This window comes from Letharia columbiana (assembly GCF_014066305.1).
Source record: "Letharia columbiana isolate WasteWater2 chromosome Unknown xpSc0000088_s0, whole genome shotgun sequence".
NCBI lineage: Eukaryota > Fungi > Ascomycota > Lecanoromycetes > Lecanorales > Parmeliaceae > Letharia > Letharia columbiana.
This window is the reverse complement of record NW_023501166.1, coordinates 121707-135716: the sequence shown is the minus strand read 5'-3', so window position 1 is coordinate 135716 and position 14010 is coordinate 121707. Positions and strand designations below refer to the sequence as shown.

At 50.6% G+C, this 14010-nt stretch overlaps 4 protein-coding genes across 4 annotated transcripts; 2 read left to right on the top strand and 2 right to left on the bottom strand.

Annotated features, from left to right (window-relative positions):
• Window positions 1–1464: 1464 nt before the first annotated feature.
• HO173_013174 (uncharacterized protein) lies at window positions 1465–2672 on the top strand (the record flags this gene model as incomplete). The annotated part of the gene is made up of 3 exons (XM_037314999.1): window positions 1465–1661; window positions 1725–2327; window positions 2378–2672. The coding sequence occupies 3 exons, from the start codon at window positions 1465–1467 to the stop codon at window positions 2670–2672; spliced, it is 1095 nt and encodes a 364-aa protein (XP_037158155.1).
• Window positions 2673–5810: 3138 nt separating this feature from the next.
• On the bottom strand, window positions 5811–6305 carry HO173_013173 (uncharacterized protein; the record flags this gene model as incomplete). Its single annotated transcript, XM_037314998.1, has 1 exon — window positions 5811–6305. One exon carries the CDS (start codon window positions 6303–6305, stop codon window positions 5811–5813), a length of 495 nt encoding a protein of 164 aa, XP_037158154.1.
• Window positions 6306–7419: 1114 nt separating this feature from the next.
• Window positions 7420–9978, top strand: HO173_013172 (uncharacterized protein; the record flags this gene model as incomplete). Its single annotated transcript, XM_037314997.1, has 4 exons — window positions 7420–7893; window positions 7946–8221; window positions 8291–9563; window positions 9617–9978. 4 exons carry the CDS (start codon window positions 7420–7422, stop codon window positions 9976–9978), a joined length of 2385 nt encoding a protein of 794 aa, XP_037158153.1.
• Window positions 9979–11214: 1236 nt separating this feature from the next.
• HO173_013171 (uncharacterized protein) lies at window positions 11215–12660 on the bottom strand (the record flags this gene model as incomplete). Its single annotated transcript, XM_037314996.1, has 3 exons — window positions 11215–11342; window positions 11420–11954; window positions 12478–12660. The coding sequence occupies 3 exons, from the start codon at window positions 12658–12660 to the stop codon at window positions 11215–11217; spliced, it is 846 nt and encodes a 281-aa protein (XP_037158152.1).
• Window positions 12661–14010: the final 1350 nt, after the last annotated feature.

Below are 14010 nucleotides of genomic sequence, written 5' to 3'. Positions count from 1 at the left end.
GGATGCCAAGCTGCCAAGCTGCCAAGCTGCCAAGCTGCCAAGCTACCAAGCCTGTCATCACCTTAAAAAAAGAAAGTTTGGATCTAAATTGACGGACCATGTTTGAGATACGGAGAACCATCATACCGGACAAACCCCCATTTTTAACTTGGATTGATTACTGATTATTGAAGTAAAGTAATGTAGTGTAGTGATGAAGCACAATTCATCATCTCTATCAAGACATCGTCGATCACGAACTGTATGCAGTAACAATCAACTGTGATAGCGCTAGGTATGTCCGTAAGTGCATGTCGCTTCGAATCACTATGGATGATTGTGGTTGTGTATACGAGCAATGGTGATATGCAGAACGCTCTCACGTTTTTCCATGTGACTTGTGGATTATTTCGGCAAAACGTGCTGAATTAAAATAAAGCTTCACTTCACTCGTGCTACTCTCCCGGGCCCCTACTCTCCAGACCGATACGGGCATCGGGAGCCCGCCAGGAATATAGTCATGTAATGCCGAGAGACTAACAAGCCATCCCGCGCGCTGGGAATTTCCGACGCATTGTGACGACAGGTCACAGATGGATGGCAGTCGTTGGCAGGAGGAATCATTGTTGGGGGAAATGCGATTTGCCAACATGCAAGTCGATGAAAGAGGATGGGGACCGAGGGGAAGGTTGCATCGGCTTGGCAGAGATTTTGGGATGTGCGACTGTGGATGAATTGGAAGTCATCTCATCGAGTGGTGTGATGCTCAGTAGTAGCCAATATAAATGAGGAGATTAATGGCTCCGCGGTAGATCAACATCCAACTTTTGATTTGAAGACAAGGGTGGAGCAATCTCCATTATCACACTTTATTCTCCACAAAAACCTTCAACCAGCGCAGATAAAAAAGATAAAAAGGAGGGCACTAAACAAATTCGGCCTTGGCGTCACGGAATTATGCCCGCTCTTCCCAACATTTGGGCCACTGGCTTCCCAAGTTCCCAAGCGTTAGCTAACCTTCTTATACCTTGTTATACCTTGCAGATGCTTGCAGAATGCAGAATGCTTGTTAGTTCCTTACCTCTGACTTAATTCTTAGCGCGAACCAGCCCGAGGGCTTGGTTTAGCGCTGTCCAGCAAAAAAGTACCGTAGTCGTCTCAATATCCCCACCCACTACTGGTACTCTTTCATTACTACTGAACTTCGAGCATCAGGAGCATCAGGAGCATCAGCATACTAAAACCCCTCCTTCTGGATTCCTTCGGAACAAACACGCCTGGAAACCAACGTACCTGATACTCTTCATGATAGAACCTCATTCGTCTTCGCAGATCCATCCATCGAGTGGGGGAAGTTGTTACTCCTTCATCATAGATGGGATTCACCACCCGTGAAGCCTCCCATTTGACTATCACTATCATTTGGCACTTCAATTGAGCATTGGACCAGCATAGAACCTCACGGTTCAACAGCCCTCGACAAGAATGACTTCGACGGGCCAAGGTGGTTCGGGAGGACCTGAGGACAAGCAGCCCAGAGGCTTGGCCAAGTTCATGAGAAGAGCAAGCCTAGTCTTGAGGAGGGACAAATCTAAAAGGCAGTCCATGTCCAGTCCCTCGGAACTTGCGCCTGTGAGCGACCCGGTCATCCCAGTGGAGTCGAGCTCGACTCCAACAAGAAGGTAAGCAAGTTTCGACACCTGGTCCCAGCCTCGGTTTCAGAACCTGGTCTAACTCAAATACAGCCCTCCTGTCACAGCACCAGCAGTGACCAAGGCCGACACCACGCCGACTCTATCCGTCCCTGCTGGCATCTCCCAAATCATCAAGGAAAACAGACCCATTCTCGCTGCCAGCAAAACAAGAGGCGCCATGACGGCCAAAGAGAACCACATTATCCAAGAAGAGAAAGCTCGCGCTCTTTTCGCCAAGTATGGCTTGACATTAGAGCCTGGAGAGTGGACTGTGCCGGCCACAGTGGGGTTGCCTAGAGTGGAGAAGCAGGTCCGCATGAGGATCCATCGCACCTGCCATCGGTGCCAGACTACATTCGGCGCGGACAGGGTCTGCAGCAATTGTCAGCACACCCGTTGCAAGAAATGCCCTCGCTTCCCGGGCTCCAAGTCTCAGGTACCAAAGGGCAAAGGACTCGCCGCCGACGACGGGCTAGAGAAGAAGACTGGTGCTCTCACCATGGTACACCGCGCAAGTGGGAAAGAGATGACCAGGAGAGCACCGACGCAGCGTGTGCGCAGGACGTGCCATCAATGCGAGACACTCTTCCAGGGCAAGGCTACTCAATGCGAGAATTGCAAGCATTTGCGCTGCCCCACATGCCCACGCGACCCGTACGTCAACACATTCCAAGCATCCGAACTTCATCGCTGACTCCTCCCAGACCTAAATCCGACAAATATCTCGAGGGTTATCCAGGCGACACCGAAGAGACCTTTCCCTTGGCCAAAAGAGAAATGAGGAGCATACGGACCCACGTGAGATGGAATTGCGAGAAGTGCGAAACGCTGTTCCAGGATACGGAGAAGACTTGCGGTCATTGCGGGCATGAAAAGTGTAATGAGTGCCCCCGTCAGCCTCCGAAGACAGTCAAACGAACACTAGACGACGAGGCTGTGAAGAGTGTGGAAGAGCGGATGAAAACTTTGGATGTGTCTCCCCAGGCATCAGCTGCCTGACACGCGAGCGATAGATGAGATTTTCTTTACGACTACGGTGATATAATGTGTGCTGCTTGCCTACCTCTAATGCTTAACGATACGGATGTGAGCGATTTTGCTTATGATAGCGGCCTATGTTTTCAGTTGTAGCGTTTACCCTGAACGCTTTCATTCTCCACTCCAGCTCCAACTCGATCTGACTTCCTTCACCACTGATTGAAAAACATGTCATACCCACATAACCATACGATGGCATCGACCAACCGACCACCATGAGACTGCTGCCTTCATTTCACGTGATGATTTTCCGTCCTTGCTTCTCCTCACTTTCTCCATGTCGGTCGCCCCGGAATACCACCAACGGATCTCGCGTCGCTGTGCCAGGATGCCCCTGCCCAGCCTCGCTCGACAGCCTCTCAAGTCGGGACGGTCCCCAAAAACACACTTTCCCCATCCCCAGTAAGTTTGACTTTTGGCACGACGGCGGGTCGTAAGAGGCTCAAGCCATGGGGGCGGCAAAGCCGTCACCTGTGGACCCTGGACCCGCCGCCCAACTCCAACTCCAACTCCACTCGCTTTTTCAAAGTTTCATAGGTAGATGACCTCGACGACTGGCCCGCCACCGTTTTTTCATTGGATCCGCCCGGGGACGAAGGTTCGAGCTTGCACAGATTGGCTTTTTAACCCATCTTGGGTGCTTGCTTGGGTTGGGTTGGGAATCGAGAACGATCGGGATCCGTGTCATCATGTATTCATAAAACCTCCCCCGAACCACGATTTGACACATCTGGTCGACCACTGGTGCATCAATCCGGGTCCATGGCTCTGGACGGGATACGAATACCCCCTTACGGCTCGGGGTGGGAAATTTTAGACGCCAAGGACGCTTGGCCTGATCGGGAGGCATCTTCTTACTTTACTTTACCTTACTTACCCGTAAAAAAAGGTTGGATATTTGTCATGCTAAACGTCATTTGATGAAAGTCTGGCAGAGGGTCATTTGGGTGCCGGAATTTTAAAAGTTTGTAGTAGATCTGTATTGTCGACACGTTTGAAACAGATGGCGACGACGCGATAATCACCTGTCAAGACGCCGCTACTGCAGTGTGTGCATGAGATTTTTTTTGATCGGGCTGTCAAAGAAGGGGATGGGGGGGGGGAGTGGAGTGGAGAGTGATGATGTAAGGAAGGTAGGGTGCTTACCACCGGAATAGGGTCGCAATCTGCTAAGCAGTAACCGGTAAGGTAAGGTGAGTATCGATTTCGGAGCCCTAGGGTAAGGATGAGGCGGCTCGGTAGCCGGGCCGATGGAGAACGAACGAACGGCACGCTGGGGACAGTTGCTGAAGCATCTTCGATCGATACCACGCACTTTGGCCTTGAAGCGAGGCTGGCGAGATGGTGAGGACATCTTCTGGCTAGGTAAGTAGGTATACATCTACTCCGGGCCCCCTTTTGGAGGAATCTCGACTCCACCGCGTGGCAGGCATCGCGCCTAGAACCCGAATTCCCCCCCCCCCGGCCCTATGTCAAGCCTCGAATCACTCAAGCCACTTCGTCACAAAGAAAAAGAAAAAGAAAGAAAAAAGGGTCGGGCCAAAGGGGACGCCGATGGGCAACTCGCGAGACGCGGAATTGTGTAAAACGTCCCCTCCCCCCCCTTTCCCCCCTCTTCCCATCGGTGATCCCTTTCGCCGGGTCCTTCGGGGATCCACAAGCACGCATCCGTCTCCCGCGCTGTTGGGGAAAGAAGACGAAAAAAATCAAAATTTAAAAGAAAATTTAAAAAATGGGGGCGTTCGTCCGGCATGACACACACGGGTGCGCTGGCCACGCAGCTCCCTCGCACGAGGGCGTCCTAGGCCCGATGGGGAAATTCATCGACGATGCACGTCGCGATCACATGTGACAGCTGCAGCTAGGCGGTGGGGGAAAATCTTGGGGAGGCGGAGTTAGGGCCCCTTGGCGGTTCCAAACCTCGCCCCCCCCCCTCATGTCACATCGTCGCGGCGGTGGGGCAATCGTTGGGGATGGATGGCGAGTGGAGAGAGAGAGAGTTCTTTCCGACGGAAACGAGGCGGTCCGAACGATCGGGTTTGAGATTTCTGCGGATGGAGGGAGCTACGTGGTACCGCGATGGGAATTTGATTCGGAGCCGTGTGGGAAAACCGCGTTGCTGTGTTTTGGGAATGCGTCAATCGCACGGCTCGATGATCGGCGCGACTGTCGGATGGCAATCGAAAAGGGTCCTTGGGGCTTTTTCGAACAGTCATCGTGATCGTGGCAGCGAGCGCTTCTTATCACGTAGTCAACGGGACACTCTTTTTGGTAGTCTACGCCCTTTTCTACGTGGCATGGCTCATAGCGTCTTCCCAACATCCTTTTCACGACCAATCGACCAAGCGATCACACCCTGCGCCTGATCTCCATACGCAAAATCGAGATCGGAACCCCGCTGTCAGACATCCCTACTTTGGAAAGATAGTCCACCTAGGTGCTCGATATCGATCCCGCACCCGTATCGAGTGCGGAGGAATCAACGAACGAGCGGAATGAAGCCGAAGCCAGCTTTCGTCCCTCCCTTGTTCTCAGGCAGACGTAGACTAGCTACTGCACCTCAGCCTCCTCGTTCCCCGCCCGTCTCGGAGACCCATGGTTACCCCCCATCCGAGACACGTAGCCCGGGCTCCTTCGACGCTAGCGCGAGGGTGGAAAATCCAGTGAGGGGTGCAGAATAAGGCACTATACAAAAAACCAACGGTATTGAACCGTCCTGGAGGCCAAGATCCCACTACCTATCTCTGATATTGGAAATTGATTCTCGAATGTTAATACGTAATGAATGATAGCTCTATCGGAGCTGAAAGGTAGTCGACAGGTGTGTGTGTGTGCGATCTCTCTCAGCGCCAAGGATCCCAACGGTTTGTGCACACGCTAACTGTGTTTAGCGCCGTCTGGGGCTTTTCCAGTGCTACCCTCCGTGACGGAGGCACTTATGAATGCAGGATCCGGCGTTGGAGGACGCTACTTGTGGGAAGTGGGTGCGATACGATGGCTATATCTCGCTGGAAAAGCCTATTCTATGCCCACCCAGTCGACTTTGGATTCCCTGAAAGCACCAACTTTCCGCACCGATTACGTGGTTTGGCGGTACTATTAGCCTACCATGAGGGGCTTGACGTCTCTGGCCGTTGTGAAGGAGCAACGTACCACGCCGTCTTCCGAAATGACTGCTCCCCATTGGACGGGTAGCAAGTGGGCCTCGGTATCGCCCGGAGGACGGTGAGAAGCGACGCTAATCACACCACTGTGGGTAGACGTTATCGGGACTGCTTCTTTCCCGCCGGGATACCGTCTCAAAAGGTCTAGGGCGACAAGAGCGATGATCACAGTCACGGCGAGAGAGAGAGCCATGATGATGCCTATAGGCGAGAAGCCCACACGGGAACTGTCCTCGGCCGGGTTTCGGCTCCCATCGTTGTTGTACAGTGGTCGTGCGTACCAGGAATATGCTCTGCGATATGAGCCAATGGAGAAGGCCGGAGCAGATGGTGCAAGGCAGGCCGTATCTGTAGGGCAGAGAGAGGAAGAAGGTCGATCGCTGGATGCCTCGAGGTTCTGATACTCGCAACGGCTTGCGTTCCAGCCCATGGCGGCTGATTTCCGCTGCGGCTACCATGCATGTAAGTAAGCCGTTGTATAAATAGTATAAGAAGCTGAGGACGAGTTGGAAGCCATTGGCCAGTAACACCGCATTGAAGAAGCTCCAATTGGAAGTATGCCCAATTAGTGAATGATCGGTTGCGTGAGTACGCAGCTGAGATGTAGATACAACCTAGCGAACGGTATCAGTCGGTAGTTTTCAGAACGGCTGCCTAGGGTGCATGCAGACTTCTACCTATGCTCTACCATGAAACTACTGATATACGCGTCAAATCCGACTATTTGGACTGTTTACACAATTACATTGAGAATGCTTCCCCACCTGAGTAGATAAATAAGCAAGCATTATCTTCACCACATCTCAAGAAGAACCCCCCTTCTTCGGTGTAGGCGATTTTGATTGACAAGGCTGTACATACTGTATTTCTGGTCATGACTGCCGCATGGGAACGCGGAGTCCCATCCTGCCGTGGTCGAAAGGGACGGAAAGAGGACTCACGCTTCTCACGACCAATGATTGGTCTCCAAACGCATCCACACTGGTCTCATGTCCCGACAATCCCCAATCAAGTATCTTGTCAGACAAGCCAGATTTCCCTTTGTTTTCCACATGCCCTTGTCATGATCAAAACAAAAACGAAAACGAGGCTGAAGGAACGTTCGATATGGTCAGGCTACCGTGGTCCCTTTCAGCCTGATTGAGTGCATTCGCTTGCCGAAAGCCAGGCAATTTCATCGCATCGGTAGATCATTGACGGTGACCACTACTTGACCGAATACTTGATACAATGTCTTCCTACAAGGCTGGCAAGCTAAAGCTCAAGCCTTTCGCAAACGATCAACCTGGCATGTTGCCATCTCCACCACAGGTGAAGCTAATGCGGACTGCATACTCATCATCCCACTGATTACATGCACCCCTTCGCCTCAGCCCTCCTGAGGAATGTCCTGCCTGCGAGGGTTAGCGAATCAGCTTCCATCGCAGAACCCCCTCTGATAACACATTTGCGGCGGGACACCAAGAATCAGCCAAACATGACACAAAGTCTCCAATACTGAACGGTATCTCGTGTCGGGGACATAGCGCCATTGATGACACGTCATGTGGCAAGCCACCAAGAGGCAGGCATCCTCTGATCGATTCCCAATGCAGAGCGAGGACATGTTTCAAGGCGATCCGCCCGCAAACCTCAGCCTCTTTGAGGTTGGTCGGACACATAATTCGTATGCTCCAGAATATGTAAGTCCAAACGCCCGGCTGGTCTTGGTCAAAGGCCCACCGACAATGCAGCTTCCGGGCAGTCTAACGTATTTTTTGCGCAATCTCGGACTTGAGATTCTTGCTTTCGACTCGAAATCAGAGCCAACGAAAGTGGTAGTCAAAAAATCTCTCTGGGTGGCATTCAGCCGCTGTCTAATCCACATCTTGCCTGTTACAGTGTCTTTGGTCCTGCTCCGACTCAACCTCGGGGGCTTCTACATCGGACATGGGTTCGCACAACAATCCAGCAGCGACCTAACGGACCAAGGAAATGACGTGAAACTTGCGTTGATACAGGTTGCAGCAAAGGTTCAGGTAAACACGCGTTGCAGGACCAGGAGAAGAAGAAAAGGGCTGATGGAGATAGGAGCTTCTCGTAATCTCAAGCTACGGTGTCATTATTTTCTCAGTCACCAGAGATAGATTGTTGCGTGAAGGCATCCCTTTAGGGCTTGCGACATCGGGATTTTCTTTCGCTCGTGTAGGCTACTTCTGGTCACCAGCGCTGTGGGGCGCTATCTCGGCCCTCGTCACTTCCCGCAGGATTCAAGACGTATGCCTTCTAAGCCTGGTTACTTTGGGAGGCCTTATAGCGGTAGCAGCAGGGCCTGCAAGCGCCATCCTAATGTTGCCTCGACCAACGGTATGGACCTTATCTCCAAAGTGTATTCCCATGTGGTTACTAGCTAATCCCGATTTGTTTGCTTTGCAGAATTGGCCCGGGTTTACTACAGAATTCTGGCTCAACGGAACAGCAGACGTTTACTGGCCCTCTGTCTTAACCTCTGACCATCTCGGTGGGCCTCGATGTTCAAGTGCCAAAGGCCTGGACACAATAGAATGTGTCGCAAAAGGCGTATCGAGTCTCGAGAGCTTCTATAACTATGACCGCACCCAGAGCAGTTACGAGATTTCCACACGAGAGTCACAATTTCCGAGGACCTTACAAGCAGTCCCAAGGCAAGCCGGTCTTAGTGCGGAGGCATGGTCTGTTGCTCCTCACGCAGTCACCTCTTTGCTCAAGAACGACCTTTGGTATGATCCGCATTGGTATCCTACCAATCTTCGCCCCAGGGGAGTCCGCTATGCGGAAACATACTCCCAGGCGGCAGCGGTGCGTACCGTCTGCACCCGCGAGGTTTTGACCTTTTCAAATGCAACTTTCAAGGTGTCTTTACCCAATCCTCCGGCATACGACCTCTGGGCTAAAGGAAACGACCGATCAGGAAAACACAGAGACATCAAGCTGTCCAGACCACTTTGGGGACACCATAAGGGTGCTCATACCGAACAGATAGGACTCACAACGGTGTGGATCCCGGCCAATCCTGATATGGAATCCGTCACCACAGGCCTTGTAATTCTGGGCCCCCTTACCTCGACATCGGCCACCCACCGTTTCGGGGTAGTGTGCTCTATCGACGGCCGATGGAACAAAGCGAAGCACGTGTTGACAGGAAGTGGAAACGCCGTTACAGCTTGGGGAAACATGGCTTATGACAACACCGGTAGCGATATCAGCGTCTTACAGAGTGGCCAGCGCAACAATGAGGCTATCCTGACCAAGGCTCTGCCAATCAATGACGGGAGCTGGAGACATATCACGGCTGAACAAGGATGGCTGGACGGCTTGACGCCTCTTATACCCCAATGGATGGATGAGGCCAAGACTGCACTGAGCAAATCCACCATGACTACAGCTCTCGCTAACCTATTCATCGCAGGTGATGTTAGGTTGAAAACAGACAATTTTACGGAAGGTGAGGGAAGACATTGGATACAAAATATTGAGACGATCACATCGACTGCGATGGCAGATGCCATCTCCCGCGTTGGCCTCGGGCAGCAGTACAGCACCATTAAATACTACACCAGTTTTGGGACACAGTGCACAAGCATCCGAGGTGCCACGCCTCGGAAATGGTGCCCAGGCCCTCCACCCTACACTCAGTCTAGCCCGTTAAAGTTCCATGGCTATTTGACCGGTGAGTGTGTGAAAAGGACCAAGAGGCATCGCTAACAAGTCTTCATATGACAGGCTACGCTTATAAAGCCTCGAGAGTTACAGATTATCTCTCCATCGTCGTCCTACTGCTTCACATGGTGGTCGCCTTGATCCATACGCTATACCTTCTCTTTACGCAGCTCAGCTCCGCCTCCTGGGAAACGATGGAAGAACTCATCGTGCTTGCGCAGGTTTCTAGGACTGATACAAAAGACTTGAGAAACACCAGCGCGGGCATCAAGCGATTTTCAACAATGGCGCGAAATACCCGCGTGAAGACGTCTGGGCCTGGCGCTGGCGGAGGTGAAGAGAAGGTGGAGTTGCTAATTGGTGGAGAGGAACGGGAGAAGATGGGAAAAGTGGAGGAGGGGGAGGAGTATGGGAATGAGGACTGAATGCAGGGAGATTGACAATCTGCAATTCGGTAACGCGTAATCCCATCGCCTAAGTTTAATCTACCCGAATCCTAATATAACAGTTCTAATTTCCTCCTCACCTTCGCCGCAATCTGGAGGAGAGGGAGGTTGTTCTTCCCCAGAAATGCAAAGTGCCCAGTGCACCAGCTAGTGGCAGAGTCAGTCTTAATCGACATGCACGCCCGTCCGCGACAGGTAGTGTCCCGTACAGGAATCATACTCGTCCTCACTCGTCACAACCAGCTGTGGAATCTCAGCTCAGTCGACCAATCTCCTAGGCCGATGATGCCTGCGAATCGTAATCACTCCAGTCTCCCCTCCCCCCGCCGTCCCAGTGGCGCTCGCAGCGACGTATGATATGTGAGGTTGGTAATCTGAGCTGCGAAAAACGACGACGAATTGGTCGGGTTGGATATCCTCAGCTGTTCAGTACGAGCAAGATCTTGCGGATGAAGTCGTTCGCGGACAACGCGCACGGATTTAACCCCGGCGGGACTCGACGACTCTGCGGTTCCGGCTGTTTGAAGTTTCTTTTGAGCTGTCCCGTTCGTCTTCTCGTGGTTAGATTGAGCTACTTGTTTGACACTTGTGCGCGTCAGGTCTTTCATGTCATGCTGGGTGGGTCGCAAGGGTTACGCCTGTGAGCGTATGTGACTTTGTGGGACGGTCGGTGGGCTGTTGGTAAGGGGCGGTTTGGTTGGTAAGGGGGGATATTGGGGGAATGAGGGGTGGTAGTAGCAAGGGAGGTGGGGAAGGAAGAGGAAAGGGTTGAGGAAGGAAGTAGTAGTGGTAGTAGTAGTAGTAGTAGTTGACTTCTACATTCAATACGAAGAAGACATGTTACCCATAGCTAGCCTATTCTATTCGTGGGAAGATTTATGATATTGATGGGAAGTTGCCCATGAGATGGGTGCCATTAGTACTATGAATAAGTATATTCCCAACGGAAGGTTATACTATTTATGGGTGAGGTGTTTTATCCATAGGTAAATTTAACCCACGAACGACGTGCAACAACTACATAGTTCTTGATGGATACTTTTCTCCTAGAACGGACAGGGTATCGACAGGAGACCTGGAACAGGGGCTGTATCATGTGACCCACTAACCCCCAGTCCCACTCTGGCGACTTATATCTTTCCACTTTATGCCATCAAAATTCACATACCGGATTCGCTGCGCATCCGCCCTCTTGGCCTCATCTCCACGGTGCAATTATTTGAGATAGTCCTTAAACTCCCAAGACATGCGCACGATCTGCTGGATATGCGTCTTGCGCAGGGTAATCTTTCCATCTTCATCTGCGCCGTCGAAATCGGCTAGGGCAACTGCTGTTTGGAGCGCTGTGTGTCAGACCCGCAATCAGCCCTCCGCATCCCCAACATTTTGTCAAAATGTGGGTAAAGTAAACCCCACTCACCATTTTGAATTTCCCTCCCGTTCCAATTCAAGCTCGTCACTTCAAGTTCAGTCGTATAGGGTATCGTCTCTGCTGGAATGTTCATGACATTCTTACGATCCCTAGCCAACTTATCGAAAAATATCTTCCAGACTTTGAGTCGATCCTTTTGGATGAACTCGCGGTAATAGAGGGGAATATGGGAGACGAAAGCGTCGTCGAAGGAGCCAATGCGGTTAGTTGTTAGAAAGAGGATGCTCTGGCAATTTCCCATTGCACGGAGGAAACCTGTGAAACTTTTGTAAGCATTGTGATGGTGTTTGGGATTAATATCTGTGGAGATGAAGGTAGTAAGGATCATAGGGATACCTGATAAGAGGGTATTTCGAGTCAAGTCTTCAGTCTCGCGCCGTTCCATGTAGATGTCGGCTTCATCAATGAGGAGGATGGCGTTCCACTGCTTCGCGCGCGTAAAATAGTGATTGAGCCTTCTCTCGGCCGATATCACTTGTAGCCAGGGAGAGGAGCGGACGCTTGGAGTATGCGGCGACGCATTCTGATTCTATCAGTACACTTCAGGGGGAGATTGGGGTATATCTGCAGGCAATACCTGCTGTGTAGGTTTTTCCGACGCCGGGCTTGCCGTGCAGCAGAAAGACCTTGCCTTCTCCTTTCCCAGCTACGAAGTCGGCTGCCTAGGGTTTGTGGGCCGGTTGACTGCTCGGGTCGGTTTCATTTTGGTAGTTTTGGCCAATGCTTTGATCAATCGCCTTCGTTCGTCTTCCATGACTAGTGTATCCATCATCCCGGTATCGAATATGGGATCCGAAAAGCAGTATACCTCTAGGCGTTATGCAAGCGAATGCCTTTGTCAGCATCGCTCCTCATATAAATTGCCCCAGTATAAAGGTAAGTCGTCAACCGGCCCACCGGGAAACTCTTACCCCAAGCTCGAGTTTTGAAAACATAAGCGTAGACATCTGGAGGACAGAGGAAGTATTGGTGGTCCGTGAGGGATTTCGTTGTTTTAGGGTAAAGATCATTGTAAGTCGAAAATCTGGAGGGGTTTGGGCGAATACCGCGTTGTTTAGACTTAAAGCACACATGACAGAGGCATTCCGATACGCCGGATTTTGGAGTATCACCAAGCTCATCCAGGACAAGCCTGATTTCTTAGCATCTTCTGCACAGTAGACTTGGCTATCCACCATCGTCAGTCCTTTGATCTGACGTCTGTATAAGCCAATACTCGGGGAAGACATGATCCCATTTCAAGAGATGCTCACGTATTTCTTAGGCCATGAATAGGTAGTCAGGCAAATTACAAAATCATACCCCTAAATATGAGATTCTTACAAAACACCCAAAAATGGGGTATGAGTTTGTAAATTATCATTTCTTAGAATATAAAAATATGAGAGACCATCAACTTATAGATATATTTAGCCCTATATCTATAAATTAATTAGAGATATAGTTAGAGTATATATAAGAGTCTTATTATGTAGTAAGAATAGAGTATAGATAGACTGTAAGACTAAATTCGTTTATCATATTTCACGCTTTTAGAGGTTATCGGGTTATCGGCTTAAGGCGGGTTTCAGACTACCTACTTTACCTTAACCCACCTCGAAACCTTACTCTAAAACTCCACCCTTATTTGATATTAACGTTACCCACGAGAAACCGATAGCAATTTCAAATTACTATAGTAACTTACAAAATCATACCCCTATTAATAATATCTTACAAATTCATACCTCATGGGGGTATGAATTTGTAAGAATCCTATAGTAGAATATAGAAAACACCATTGTACCTGACAATGTAATTTGCCCTGGTGTTTACATATAAAAAAATTGTAGATTGGAGCAGATGGTGAGTGGCCGTTTGGATGATCTTGTAGAGAAATTTCCGAGCCGCTTTCAATCAAAACAGGACAAGAATGACAGCTGTAGAGTATTATACACCTGATTCTTGCTCTAGCAGTATTGTTATTTTCACATCTGGCGGATGCTGAAGTGGCGGGAACCGTGTCTAGGAATAAACATGTAACGATCAAGCATGGAGAAGCAACTGTCGAGTCCCGCAGAACTGTTCATGCCGAAGGAAAGCCGCACGCTAAAAACCACTAATCTCATTCAAGGTTTTAATACCCCGAGACTATAGAACTGCGAAATACCGCTAATTCTTGGGGGCTGTGCTTAGTAATCAATGCTGCGCGCGAAAATGGGTGAGTGGCTCGCGCTTAGTAATGGAACGAGCGCTACCACTAAGCTGCGCTGTCAGCAAGCTAACCCGAAGGGACTTAGTGAGAGCTAGGCAGGTCTGAGGGACTGAGGCAATGCCCTGCTGCGCTGGTCTTGTCCGCTTCTCCAAATACTCCCTATTCTATACCGACTGTCACCCGAATTGCGCGAGAGGCGAGGCTACGAACATGGGTGAAGAAATCATGTCGATCGAATGCAGGCATAGCCCAACCTGGCTGCCGGCTCTTCAGACAGTCGCGAAGCTAGTTCTTGCTGACGTTCAGCTTCGACGAATCGATTGGCTCTGCTTCCTTGAGGCTGAGACAATGCACTGATCCTCCTGAACCGATGTATTGCCCCGCG